Below are 15,386 nucleotides of genomic sequence, written 5' to 3'. Positions count from 1 at the left end.
ATCTTTCGATTTACAGGTTCGAAATTTTACAAGTTTCAAAATTATGAGTTCGGAACTTTATGTGTTTGGAAGTTTACGGGTTTAGAAATTATAAAGTTTACGGGTTCGAAAGTTCGCGGTTTCGAAAGTTTAGCGGTTCAGAAGTTTATGAAATTTGTGGGTATTTCAGGATATGCATGCACACACGTTTCACAAAATATAAAATTTATTTCAAAATATTTTATTTTTTAATTTTTTTTTACAAAACCGACCAACTTCGGTCTTTTTTTTTGCGCAAAAATGCAAGAAACTCTTTTAGTGTCCCGCAAAATTTATTTTTTAAGAAACCGACTGAAATCGGTTGGTTTTCATATAAATAGTACATGGGGAAGGAAATAATGAAGATGAAATATGGGAGAAGGAAGTTGGGGGATTAAAAATGGGGCAAATAGTTATTTTATTACTGTTGGAGAAGGAATTTTGCCATAAACAATCTGCCTCACGCGCCTACCATGTGAGCCAATTCACACTATGTGACTAATCAGCTTTTGTGTTAAAATGAAACATAAGAAATAGAGTTCGAGGACCAAAATGGAACAAAGTTGAGATAGATTGCCAAAATAAAAAATGGAGCCAAGTTCAATAGGTTGTATATGTATTTGGCATTTATATGTATGTATATAGATATGTATGTATATGTATATAGATATGTATGTATGTATTACCCCTTCTTGATTTGATACATGTATGCATTGACGGTGTAAATATTTTTTAAATTATCCATATAATTTAACTTGTTATAGCAAGTAAATTTACCATTATATTCATGTTAACATGTAATTGCTTTTTAAGTGATTTTATATAAATAATTTTTAGAGTAGAAGTTAAAACTCGCTAAACCTTTAAGACAAGCAAAAGCATAAAATGGAAATGGGAATAAAAGCTGATTTATAGAGTACATTTTAAATTTGATATTATAGTGTCCAAAATGGCAATTATATCATCAGTCTTTATATATTAAACGATTTATAGATTGATCTATATATGCGTATATATTAAGCAAAACTTTATTTAATACATCGTATCCCAGATTTGTTAATAACAAAATGAAATCAAATGAGCTACATTCATTTGAGAGTTAACAAATTTAACTTGGTTCATTAATTACCATTTACCGGCATCTTTCATGTTGTAGCTTCTATTTGTTAATTTCAGTATACATCTAGATTACGTTTATAGTTTATACATAGTACCAAAATGGAAAAAACTTGTTAAACCTTGTGTTTATACTAAGATAGTAAATGCACGAGATCATTTTTACATTACCTTTTAAATATTTAACAATTACTGTAGTAGTAACATTTACTTTCACTTTAATCGTGACCATTGCCCTATAAAGTACAAGTATTTTCCATAATTAAATCGTGAAATATATTTGAACCTTTATAGAAAGTTATGTATTTTTTTCCGAACTGAAAATTATTTATTCATAAAGAAAAAAGGTCGACATAAACAAGAAATCTGGTAATCCTTCTTTATTTGTACTTAATTTCACTAGTTGGACCATGGATGTGTCAAAAAGCACAAGCTTTTAATTTTCATTTCTAACATCTATCGAAAACAACCTTTATGCCCTCCCAATATAGGGTTAAGTTATACGTACATACTCCTCCTCCACAGACCCCACTTGTGTGAATTCACTGGTCTAGACTTATACAGACCCCACTTGTGTGAATTAACTTGTCTAGACTTATGCAATCGACTAGGAGTACTACTTCATCTTTCACAACAATAAATAAAGATTCTGGCGGGGAAAAGAAAAGTCTACAAAAATACATATTTCTCCTTTCTTTTATATATTAACCGAAATTAGATTCATTTGTTGTTGAGTAGAATTCCTGTGTTTCTTCTCCTTATCATTACTCTTTCTAAAGTGCAAAATACTCGGCTATGCTAAGCTATAAAGGCATACAAGTAAACTAAAAATTTAACATTCTTTTTTAAAACGTTAGTAACAAATAGCAATTGCGATACGCAATTCTAATTTAACTTCTACACTAATAAAGAATCAGGTCTACATATCTAAAAAGAGACAAATGAAAGAAAAACAAAGTATACAGAGAGAGGCAAATCCTCAAGTAACAATAATATTACAGTAAACTGATCTGGTAGCTGGAATTTTTAACTTAAACATCTTTTAAGGTAAGCTGACGATGATGTTCAAAGCATCATTTAAACTAGAAGGCACCATTTATGCCAATAATCAAGCAGCTAACACATATTCTAATAATGCAACGGAGACATGTTACTTTTTTGGAGCCACAGATTCAATGTGAGATAACATTTCTTGGAGCCATAGATTGAATGTGACATATGTGCAACTTTATTTTGCTCGAAAGATGAGATCTTTCACAGCTGTCTTCCAGAGAAACAGCATTTACAATTATAGAAGTTTAAAACCAACTGAGCACTCGAACATTGCAATGGCAGATAATTCAGGTAAAAAGGATCTTGATTAAGAAACTAGTCACGTCGACATAGAAGATGGTGGGAGACAGCTGACAAGTCAATCAGCTCCGGGCGAAGCCAATACGACCAGCATGATCTATATAGTTGCCCAGACACAAAATCAATTTACTTAATACAACATTGTCAGTGTCAATTACCTGCAATTTTCAGCAGCAATGACCAAGTATTTCGTATCACCCTTGACTACAGACATAAGTAACAGCTAACAGAGGAAAATCAATTACTTTAAATCTTTAATAGCATATTCTATACATCTCAAGTAACTCCTCTTACACTCTTAGGGGTCGCTTGGTACGCGGGATAAGGTGATAAGGTAGGATAAAGTGTGGTACTAAATTAATAATATGTTTGGTTGACGGTATAAATTTATCCCGCGATAAATTTATACCGTCAACCAAACGCTTAATACTGGATATCCCATCTTATCACATCAAACTTGGTATTATTTTATCCCACCTCCCAAGTGAGATAAATTAGTCTAGGGATTATAATCCCGGGATATTTTAGTCCGCGTACCAAACAAGCCCTTAAGGCCAAGCATGGTTTCTCCTCGTGCTTGCTGGTTACTTTAGCAATCAATGCAGCGAAAGAATCAATACCGGTATAATCATCCAGTACATCAACATTCATAAATAAGAAGATATTCAAACTGTAAATCCATTACTCAACTGTCAAAACCAATCCAAGTATACTTTAAGAAGACTAGCTGCCAACATGTTTTTATATATTCGAAGTAAAGGAATACATAGATTCAACCAATGGACAGACATCTACTTCTCTTAGTCAGCCACAAATAAATGAAATCTTTCCCAGTCTACTTTCTACTATCCAAAACATTTCTAAATGAACAAAATGGTCAGCAGTTAATTTCAACTATGTGCATTAAATTTTCATATTAACATAGCCACCAAGTTCACTATTTAATCTGCAAGGGGAAAATCAAGCAAACACGTAAGAGGAATTCATCTTACTTCAGTTTCAAACTCCATTCACTTATGTAGATGCTGCATACTTCCTTTTACGTTTTGAGGTACAAGATGCTTTTCGTGGTGATGGCGAATATTGTAGGCGGTAACTGATGAGTGATGGACCAAAAATACTAAATTTCCCTGACTTGCTAAAAGCAGTTTCAGCATCAGTGCGGCTCTTGAAAACAACTTTCCCTCGTTTGCTCTTGTCAATAACTTCAGTCTCAGATTCACAAAGTGGACCATACTGACTAAATATTCTGTTTAGATCTGCTATGGGAGGAATTGATTCTAGATCTGAAAAGTTAAGAACCAATGCAGTTGGCGAGTACTCAGAATTTCCATGCACAAGAACAGAGAGATTTTCTCTTTCCGAATTCTCAGCCGAGCCCAGGCCAGGAGAAGTAACCCATTTACCATTAGGAAAATCCTCTTGATTTTGGACCTCAAATAACACCTGATCCTCAGGGTTGCATTGAATAATCCTATCAGTCCAATAGGAGTCTTCAATACCTTGTAGTGACAATGTTTCAGGAGAAGCTGAGTTGGATGATTTTTTCTCTATATCCTTTTCTGCCATCTTTGTGAGGTCTCCTGACTCAGTAGTTTCCAAGCTAGTCATATTTCTGTAATCACAGAACAGACCAGCTACTGATAACAAAATACTATACCCATTCATGGGATCCCTGGCAGCCAAATAGAGCTTTGAGAGCAGCTCTGTTGGAGAAGGGAACTCTTTTGGAATCAACTGTTCTTCAGGTTTCACGGGACCAGCTACTGAATCTCCAAAACCAACATTTCTCGACTTTTCACTACGCTTTCCAATTCTTCTTTGGGAACTTCTGTCAGTAGACTTGAGAATTTGGTCTGCAGCTTTAGGTGGTGAAGACATCTTATTACCATTGCTTTGTGACACTACCTTTTTCCTTCTTTTTGCCTTGGAATCACTAGGCATAGAGTCAAGACGTCTCTTCTCAGAAGACATAGACTTCCTCTCCCGCCCAGCTCTCCCTCTAGATTTCGTCTGATCATTTGGTATGCTTGAACTGCTCCCATAAATCAAGATGGACATTGATTTTTCTTTTTCACCATGGCGCTCATCAACTCCCGAGCGTCGACGACGCTTTGTAGAGGATGTATCTTCGAGATCTGAATTTTCCTCTGAAGCCACTCCTGCCACATCTTTCTTCCCATGCAGTGGTTCAACATCATTATCATTCTCCAAATCACTATATTCTTCTATTATTGGGACCTCGTAATAACCCTTCCAGCAATTAAAGGCTGCCAATTGAGCTTTTGCCAACACAAATGACAATCTATCAACCCCAGAATGTGGGGCTGCAGCTGCTGACTTCAGTGATCTAACAAGTTCGGCAGGGTTAAATGAGGTTTCATCTGAAAAATAGTAACCTCCAACTCTCATGCTTGATTCTGCCCTGATACCAGCATTCATAACAATCTGGGATTTCATTTTTGCTCGGGTCTCCTCCTGCAAACATGAGCAGGCCAGCCTAAACTGAACCCGTCGAGAGACTTCATCTAGAGCACAGCCCACGGCATGAGAAAAGCGTTCTGAGTTGCTCTGTTTCTCCATTTGAGAGAAGTACGTCCTAAATGGCTTAATGCGAGATGCTTCATTCCATGCAAATGTCTGGTCACCAAAATATGCTATCAGATAGCTGTCCTTTTTAAAGTATTTCATTGCTCTGTCTGATGCAGCAGAAGGCTCAAATATCTGTCCAGGCCACCACGGATGACTCCTCACCTTACCCCATACTAAATCAGACACATAAAATTTCCCTTCCTCTTCCATTCTGTCATTATCCCCTCGTCTTTCTGGAACTAGAGTATCAGGGCAAACACCTACACCATCTTCATTTTTCAACTCAACTTCTATCAGTTGTACTTCATTTAATCCGTCTTGATTCCCATCCATATCCACCACTTGAGAGTCACTGTAAACCGTTGTACAAACAAATTCATTGTTCCTAACTAATACGTCTCGCGTCTCACTTCCTTCGACTACATTCCCGTCTCCAGCAATATGCGAAAATCCCCCTTTATCAAGGACTTCGGCACACTTCACATTTGCTACATCTGTACTCACATTCACCCCCAGATCAACCAAAGGTTTAAAGTTAAGCCCATCATTTCCTAAAAACCCCATTTGACAATCGAGATCACCCGAATCCAAATCAATTTCCACATCTAAATCTTCCATTTGCAATCTTAAACCCTCACCAATCTCATTCCCTTCTCCAAAAACCCTAACCCCATCAACAACAGATTCACCAACTAAATGCTGATTACTTCGATTCTCAATTAGGGTTTCATTTCCTAATTGACCAACACTAACAACATTAATATCCTCGTTTTTCACCTCAACATTAACAACTCCGGAATTTAGGTCAGTAGGATCGTATTTTGCCGACATGAAGAAACCCTAATCAATACATAACACGTAATTACACACATGCATACATCAAAAGGAAAATGATAAAAAGAAAAACAATAACTACATGAATTAAAGCTGTTCAATTCAAATTTAAACACATGCAGAGAGATTTGAAGTGTTTACCTGGCGTAGATGCTTCGTCTGAAAGCTATGAAACCTCTGAATATTAATTTTAGATGGAGAAATGGATATATAGTGAGAGAAACTTCCAGAAAAATATGAGTATGAATTTTGTATTTCTATTTCAGTGAATCCTTTTATTTTTTAAAATTTTAGAGTGTATATATATTTTTGGGGAAAGGGGTAGGGTGGGGGAGTGGGGGTAAGAGTTTCAATTAGCGTGAAAATGTGTATAAGGACTGCCGATGTTTGATATAACACGTGTCATTACGACGTAGTTTAGTGTGTTTTTTTTAAACATAAATAAAAGCTTATATTACTTTAACAAAAGCATTACATAGTTCTAACATAGTCCCGAAGGACATTACTCTTGTTTATAGCAACGAAGCTATTACAAACACCGGCAGGTAAATACTTAGTACCATTACATAATCCTTGCTTGTTTATTTCTAATTCAGGTTCAACAAAAAGTGGTGGACGAGCAAGGTAAATACATCTTGTGGGCTTGAAGTGGCTTACAGCTTCCTTGGCTAGTTGATGTGCTACTCCATTTCCTTCTCTGAAGTTATGTCTGATTGTTGGGATTCTCAATTGGTGCATTAATGACCTGCAATTGAGCAAAGTATTGTTAGCTAGGGGATTATCCTCATTTAACAATCTGATCATTTATGAGGAGTCTGTTTCGATCTCCAAGTGAGGGAACGTCATATCTAATGTTATTTTTAATCCTTGCTCAATGCTAGTAGTTCCGCCTGCAAAGAAGTTGCTGCATAACATGATTTATAAAAGCCCACAATCCAGTCGCCTTTGTTATTTCTAAAGATCCTATGCCTGCATGCAAAATGGCTTTTAAGAAAGCACCATCAATATTAAGTTTGACTGTGTTGTGATGAGGCTTAATCCAACCAACGTCTATTTTGATTTTAGTTGTTTGTAGAGGATTTCTTTCAGTGAAGAAATTGTACTCCCATGCGTGTTTGAGGACTATTGACACACACAGGTCTAGGTCTAGGTCTAGGTTATTATAATTATTATTGTTTCTATTTTTTCAAAGGTTCCATATGGCAAATGGGAAAATATTTTTCCATTAGTATACGTGGTTCCTACTTTGCAATGGAGATTTTTTTAGTTCGGTTAGCCAGTGGGAGTCAATTGGCGAAGTTGGAAAATTTGATGATTTTTTAAAAAGTGTGACCGGGAATAAAAAATTTTATATCGGGGTCGAATTCTGATTTCAGAAGTTAAAATAGGTCCGTAATGTCAATTGTGACTTGTGTGCAAAATTTGAGGTCAATCGGACTTGATTTGATATGTTTCAGCGTCAAATGTAGAAGATAGAAATTCTAAAGTTCATTAGGCTTGAATCGATGTGCAATTTATTTTTTTAGCGTTGTTTGATGTGATTTAAAGGCTCGACTAAGTTCGTATGATATTTTAGGACTGGTTGGTATATTTGATTGAGGTCCTGGGGGCCTCGGGTGGATTTCGGATGGTTAACAGATCAAAATTTGGACTTGAAGCAATTGCTGGGATTCTGCCTTCTGGTGCATTCGCACCTGCAGAATTTTGCTCGCAGGTGCGAGCTCGCAAAAGCGAGCGGGCGAGAGAGCGAGCGCATAAGCTGGGCTGAATAGGGTAGACAGTGGTCGCATGTGCGATGAGGAGCTCGCAGAAGCGGTATCGCTTCTGCAGAAGGATGACTGCAGAAGCAGACAAGAGCTTGGGAAACCGGTCCGCAGGAGCGGACGAGTTTGCGCAGATGCGCACCTGCAGAAGCATTTGGCCAGCGCCAGTGACTTTCCGCAGATGCAGATGGCTGACCGCAAAAGAGGCGTCGCAAAAGAGGAAGTGCTAGGCAGAATGGTTTAAAATTGAGGGTTTGCCATTTTCTTCATATTTTGAGATATAGAGCTCGGATTGAGGCGGAATTTTAAGGGATTTTCAGAGAAAATATTTGGGTAAGGATTCTACACTCATTTTTATTCAATGTCCACTAATATATCGTTAATTTCTTCATTTAATTAAAGATTTGGGTTGAGTAATTTGGGAAAAAGGTGGAAAATCCTTAGGCCGAATTTTGAGGTTTTGATCGAGATTTTTATATCGGATTTGAGTAATTTTGGTATGGGTGAACTTGATATCGAATGGGTGTTCATATTTTGTGACTTTTACCCGATTCTAAGATATGGACCGGGGTCGACTTTTTGGGGTAATTTTCTAATTTCTTGCTAAAGTCGTAGTTTCATTATTTAAATTAGTTTCTTATAGTCATATTTATAGTATGTAATTATTTTGGCTAGATTCGAGCCGTTTGGAGTCGGAAAATCGAGGAAAATGCATTCTATTTGGCTGAATGAGCGAGATTTGAGGTAACTGACTTGTCTAACCTTGTGTGGGAGAAACCCTCCTTAGGTTTTGGTACTGTTATGGTATTTGCAATACGTGAAGGCCGTGTATGTGAGGTGACGAGTGCGTACTCAAGTTAAATATTGAAAGATTCAGTTCTTGCTGAGTAGTTTTTCTTTTAATTCCTTAACGGAGTTGCTCTAGCCTGTGTAGTCATCATGTTTAGCCTAATGTCGCATGTCTACGTGTCTTAACTCTTACTTGCAATTTGTGCAACATGTTTAGTTGAATTACCTGCTTCCTTGATCTTATATTCAGTCTTTAACGGTAGGATTCCTTGTTGTAAATTCGCTGTTCCATAGGTTATGAGTTGTGTATTTACTTTTGGGACTACGAGGCGGTACCTCGGGAGCGCCTCTGTTGCATATTTACTTTTGGGACTATGAGGCGGTACCTCGGGAGCTCCCCTGTTGTGTATTTACTTTTGAGACTACGAGGCGGTACCTCAGGAGCCACCCTGTTGTGTATTTACGTTTGGGACTATGAGGCGGTACCTCAGGAGCGCCCCTGTTGTTTACCTCTATTTGCTGTGTTGTTACCTTTCTGTAATTTCTCATTGTTAAATTCTCAGTCATTTCATTATATTATTATATCTTCTGCCTTGTTTTCTTTTTTATTCTAGTAGGGCCCTGACCTGACCTCGTCACTACTCTACCGAGATTAGGCTTGGTACTTACTGGGTACCGTTGTGGTGTACTCATACTAAACTTCTATACATCTTTTTGTGTAGAATCAGGTACTGCTTTCCAGACCAGGTACCAGTGAGCTAGCCCGTACGTGGAGACTTCAAGGTACATCTGCCAGCGTCCGCAGACCTTGGAGTACCCCTCTATCTTTTTTATGTTGCTTTCTTTATTTTCATTATACGCTAATGTTTAGAGACACTTAGCATTTTCTCTTTAATGTTTGTGACTTATATCTCACCAGGTTTTGGGATTTTATGTATTGAGTTTTGGTAGATTTCTTTTATGAAATGGTTGGGATATTCCCGTTTTAATCTCTTATTTAATGTTTTCGTATATTGTTTAGTCTTACCTAGTCTTAGAGACTAGGTGCCGTCACGATATACCACGGAGAGAAATTGGAGTCGTGACAAGTTGGTATTAGAGCCCTAGGTTCATAGGTGTTATGAGTCACAAGTAGGTTTAGTAGAGTCTCTCGGATCGGTACAAAGACGTATGTACTTATCTTTAGGAGGCTATGGAACTGTTAGAAAAAGTTTCACTTCCTTGATTTCCTCATCGTGCGATTTGATTCCTTTGGGACTTATGCCTTTATTTCCTTCCTACTCAATCTCATGTGACGTGAAGCGCTTGTTATCAATTGGGCATCAAAGAGTTGTAGTGGTACTGCATATATGGTGCAAGATATTTTCCTTACGTGTTCGAGTGGGCTATTATCGTCGCCTTGCGGAAGGATATTCTATCGTTTCAGTTCAGTATCTGTACTTCCTATGGTTTAAGGCTATGCACAGATTGCTATGATGTTCATGTGTTGTTATCGCACAGTGTTAGTGAAGTGGTAGGATGCTTGTCTATGTGTCGAGGCAATGAATGACTTGAAAAGAGGATTTCTCGGTGCATGATTTAGAAGTTCGGCATTTAATTCCAGCGAAGGAAAGGAAATCAGACTATGGATGTTCAGGCATTGGTTGATGAAGTGACGAGACTTGATATTTTCGAGCGTGGTGGAATTCTCATTTATGATGTGGTATCGTCGTCTTTGTTGGAACGCGTTAAGGTTTGCCGATGTTATAGTTTTCTTCGATTTGCCTTCGGGGCAGGACATTAGGAAGTGGCGCCTAAGACGCGGTTGTCAGAGATAGCAGAGTGTAGCGGTCTCAGAATCAAATTGGTGTTTCTAGTGTTGATAGCTCGAGAACGAAGATCTTCTAGGAGGTGGGGAGTTGGTAGCGATTTATCTGTTCAGGTGCTACAAGTATGGATTTAATTTGAGGAAACATTTGGGCAGCATAGTATGAGGGAGGACATGGCGGGAGGTGTCTCACGGTGGTTGAATTACTAGCAGGTCAAATATGAAAATCAGAGGTCAAGCAGTTACTTAAGAAGATGGTTTAACCGAATTGAGAGTGGCGGAGTAGAATGTAGATTCTGTGGTAGGGTAACCATATGCCTTGAGAAAGTTCAAAGCGATTTGGGAGTCATGGTGGAAAGTGACTAGGTCTACGGACCATATTTGAAATAGTGGCTACTGTACTGAGGACAATTGAATATGGCAGAAAGGAGTTTGCTTGAAATAAAGAGGGGTGTAAAAACTTAATTGTCGTGGAATGCAACATGACTTCGAGTTTAGAATGTATTGTCGGACTTTCAGTTGATGTCAATGGGGAAGGAACAAACTTGTATAGCTAGTGGATGAGCACGAGATCAGGAGGGTTTACTGATTTTGTGGTAGTTGTACCTAGTACAACGTCGTTAGGAGATGTCGGTATGGAATTCCACAGGTGGGCTATCTCTTGTGGACAGGTCAGCAGTTGTGTGATTTTGATAAAGTTTCTACTGAGAGTTCTACTTACTACAAAGCAGAAGGTCAAATTTGCGATTATGGCTGATAATTCGGAATGTTCATGAAAAGTTTAATAAGAAACTACAAAAAATTTGGCGGGTTGACGGTGCAAGATCATGGTAATTGATAAAGGGAAATCTTTGTGGGTTCTAGATTTATAAATTGTAGCTTAAAGCTAAGTTGGGGATCCCCACCGTCTACGATAGGATCGTGTGGTTGTCTTCTGGTGCGGGTGCTGGTTATCGATGCATTGGTGGGTTATTATGACTAAGAAAATAAAAATATCATAGGTAATCCGAGCAAAGAACTTGACGGATATGTGCTCCATTTGGCCTTATTGATTCATGTTTAGGTTTTTGGGAAGACTCAGAGTTTATGCTTCTTGTGGATGTGATGTACAAGGAAAAGAATTCAGCCGGTTGCTTCTCTGAGAGGGTGTTCATGTGCTAGCAGTGTGTTGGAGTTTGATTATATTCGGGACCAGGTCAGAGTGGGTGACTCCCAACAACGGTCCTAGTGGATTCAAGAATCTAAATGTAGTGCCTAAGGATTTCGGGTCCGTTGTGTGGTTAAGGATCGAGCTTTCGCAGTAGATTACGAACGGGACTCGAAATATTCTATATTATCATCGGGTATGCGGTGCAGTATTGGAGGAAAGGAAGAAATAGCTTCGGATTCGTGGAAGGTCTCGCAGAATGGGTGTACAGTCGGATATGCTATTATGCGCATAAGGAGAGTATGGGATGGTTCAATAGTATTGAGACGTGTGGTCTTGTGATGTGGGTCACTCGGGATGAGTGCGGATTTGGTTCGTTACGTTTGGGAATGGAGCTACTATTATTTCTAAGGCAAGTCGAGAGTAAATTGGAAGAAGTTGGGTTGGATTGTAATGATTGAGTCAGCATGATTGTGGCAATGATCAGTTCCTTCGGCGTACGAAGTTATACATGTGATTTGTGGTTGTACGCGCGGGCTTGACAGCCACCACAACTTGATTTATTTGGGGAGTTATTTGATTATAATGGCCTTGTTATGTGTAAATATATTCCGGAAGAGTCATGACGGTTTAGACCACGACTTGGGGTTTGAATTTTCTACGGTTGGGGAATTCAGTTGCGTGTTGTAATGGTCCTTCCGAAGTAAGTTAAGGGAAAGGAATCTAACCAATGAAGTGTTTATTCTACTAGTAGTTTAGGGGTTGTGATGAATTCTTTCACCCTTGCGTAGCAGCATGATAGGTGCGGTGAGCGGCATGGGAATTTGAAGTTGAGGATCAAGGTTGCAGTTCCGTGTTCACAAGAATGTCGCGAGCTCGAATGAGCAGGAAGGATTTCAGATGTTCAGAGCAAGCTGGTATTTTCTTTAGTGTCACCTGTGAACGGTGTCTTGTGTAAGAGGCTTTATGTATGGAATTGCGGACTCTTGGTTGACTTTGCATAATTAGTGCGGTTGGTGGCGTGGAGGTGCAAACTTTGCTACCTAGTGCGAAAGGTCGTGGGAGAGTATCCCACGGGGAAATCTGTATAAGTGAGACATGCTAGTCACTTGATTGTTAAAGTTTGAAACCAAGCATGGAGATTATGGTACCATCGTTAATGTGAGAGTTTATGCCTGGAAGGCACTCTGTTCCTTTGGTTGTGAACTGTGGGAGTTGTTCCGGATTGAGACGACTTGATTATTCGCTCATGTGTTGAGGTCCCATATAGCTTGCGGTGTTATATGAGCAGGATGGATCTCGAGAGGCAGGTCATTTATCGCACCTTAGTTGTGCTTGGGTTTTGTGGCGTGTTACGCTATCCATCTCCCCAAAGTTGTATTTTTCCACTTGGCGTGCTTGTGTCCGGTATTCGATATTCCATTGATAGAAGCATTATGGATTGATGGGTATGTCCTTATTTATAGTGGATCAGGTGGCACACCACCACAGGTACATTGTTTGGATCGGGTTGCACGCTGCAACTGTATCATAATTGGATCGGGTTGCACACCGCAGCGGTATCATGTGTGGATCGGGTTGCACGCCGCAACAGTGAGATGTTGAGTACGGTTTCCTATATCTATTCCTGTGTATTTGATTTCTCATTCTCTGATAAGGGTTCATAGCATCTGTTTGGTCATTTTATTCGTTATGCGGGCCGGGTAGTTCTTTTCCAGAGTTATTTTTTCCTTATGTATCACATTCGAGTTTGTAATATGATAGTGCATTATTGGCATCATATGAGATTTTGGTAGTGTTTGAGATGGCTTATTGCGTGAGCAACTCGTATTGGGTGAGATGAGGTTATTGGACCTGGGATCAGTGCGATCGAAGTTATGTAGGGTACATTAAAGAGCATATATCATTATTCAGTTCAGAATGAGGTAATGGTCCTTGTCGGGAGGGGAGACTCCATGATTTGTTATTTCGGCAGGTGGTTATTAGTTCTACACATCTTTTCCGTCGTGGCAGTATTGTGAGAGTTGGAGCAGGACTTATATGCGTCATGAGGTGTATTGCAGACACCAGATTCGTGAAATTTCAGCGATTGTGACCGAAGGATGTTATTGTGGTCAAGTGACTTATGTGGTGTAGGGTGTGATTTCGGCGGAGGAGCATGGTCATGCTGCGTGCAGTGTCTAGTAATTGATGCAGTGTTCGTATGTTAGAATCGGGTCTCGTGGAAAATTTCGGATGTTGGAATTTGGTTCTAAAGCTTGTTAGCTAAGGTTATAGGGAGGATCCTCAGTCTGACTCGAGCTAATATGCTCAATTGGGTTGTGGTGGCACGAGTAGGTGCACGAGGTGTTAAATAGTAATTTTAGACAACCCTAGAGCAGTCCTCAGCACGTAAAAGGACGAACGTATATTTAAGTGGGGGAGAATGTAATGACCCGACCGGTCGTTTTGAGCTCTAGCACTTCGTTTAGCAGTTTAAGACCTTGAATAGCTTCACTTCAGGTATTATGACTTGTACGTGTGGTCGAAATTGAATTTCGGAGTTGATTTGGAAAGAAAAGTTATAATGTCGGAAGCTTTAAGTTTGGAGAATTTACTTAGGTTTGACTTTTGAGCAAACGACCTAGGAATCAGATTTGAAGGCTCCAATAAGTTCGTATGATGATTTTGGTCTTAGGAGCGTGTCCGGATGTTGATTTGGAGATCCGTAGGTCATTTCGGCATCAATTGGCGAAGTTGGAAAATTGGATGATTTTTGGAAAATTTGACTGGGAGTGGAATTTTTTATATCGGGGTCAAATTCCGATTTCGAAAGTTAGAATAGGTCTGTAATGTCAATTGTGACTTGTGTGTAAAATTTGAGATCAATCGAACTTGATTTGATAGGTTTCGGCGTCGAATGTAGAATATAGAAGTTCTAAAGTTTATTAGGCTTGAATCAGTGTGTAATTCGTATTTTTAGCGTTGTTTTGATGTGATTTAAAGGCTCGACTAAGTTTATATGATATTTTAGGACTGGTTGGTAATTTGGTTGAGGTCCCGGTGGCGTCGGGGTGGATTCCGGATGGTTAACAGATCAAAATTTGGACTTAAAGCAATTGCTGGGATTCTGCCTTCTGGTGCATTCGCACATGCAGATTTTTGTTCGCAGGTGTGAGCTCGCAAAAGCGAGCGAGCGTAGAAGCGAGGCTGAAGAGGGTGGTCAGTGGTCGCAGGTGCGACGAGGAGCTCGCAAAAGCAGTGTCGCTTCTGCAGAAGGATGATCGTAGAAGCGAACAAGAGCTTGGGAGGCCGGTTCGTAGAAACTGACGAGTTTGCGCAGATGCGCACCCGCATAAGCGGGATTCGGACCGCAGAAGCGGTTGGCCAGCGTCAGTGACTTTCTGCATATGCGGATGGTTGACCGTAAAAACGGCTAAATGAACCACAAAAGCGGAAGTGCTTGGCAGAATGGTTTAATTAAGAATTTGGGTTGAGTAATTTGGGGAAAAGGTAGAAAAATCCTTAGGCCGAATTTTAAGGTTTTGATCGAGATTTTTGTATCGAATTTGAATAATTTTGGTATGGGTGAACTCAATATCGAATAGGTATTCTTATTTTGTGACTTTTACTTGATTCTAAGACATGGACCCGGGTCGACTTTTTGAGGTGATTTTCTAATTCCTTGCTAAAGTTGTAGTTTTATTATTTAAATTAGTTTCTTATAGTCATATTTATAGTATGTAATTATTTTGGCTAGATTTGAGCCGTCCGGAGTCGAAAAATTGAGGGAAAGGCATTCTATTTGACTGAATGAGCGAGATTTGAGGTAAGTGACTTGTCTAACCTTGTGTGGGGGAAACTCCCCTTAGGTTTTGGTATTGTTATGGTATTCGCAATATGTGAAGGCCGTGTACGCGAGGTGACGAGTGCGTACTCGGGTTAAATGTGGAAAGATCCGGTTCTTGCCGAGTAGTTTTTCTTTTAA

The 15,386-nt window shown here is 39.2% G+C and overlaps 1 protein-coding gene across 1 annotated transcript; it reads right to left on the bottom strand.

Moving 5' to 3' along the window:
• Window positions 1-3,149: 3,149 nt before the first annotated feature.
• Window positions 3,150-6,208, bottom strand: LOC104103193 (PWWP domain-containing protein 5-like). The gene is made up of 2 exons (XM_009611079.4): window positions 6,055-6,208; window positions 3,150-5,919 (listed from the first exon to the last, which is right to left on the bottom strand). Exon 2 carries the CDS (start codon window positions 5,908-5,910, stop codon window positions 3,502-3,504), a length of 2,409 nt encoding a protein of 802 aa, XP_009609374.1. The 5' UTR covers window positions 5,911-5,919; window positions 6,055-6,208; the 3' UTR covers window positions 3,150-3,501.
• Window positions 6,209-15,386: the final 9,178 nt, after the last annotated feature.

This window comes from Nicotiana tomentosiformis, chromosome 7 (assembly GCF_000390325.3).
Source record: "Nicotiana tomentosiformis chromosome 7, ASM39032v3, whole genome shotgun sequence".
Classification (NCBI taxonomy): domain Eukaryota; kingdom Viridiplantae; phylum Streptophyta; class Magnoliopsida; order Solanales; family Solanaceae; genus Nicotiana; species Nicotiana tomentosiformis.
The sequence above is the reverse complement of the archived record's forward strand: the minus strand, read 5'-3'. Positions and strand labels throughout refer to the sequence as shown.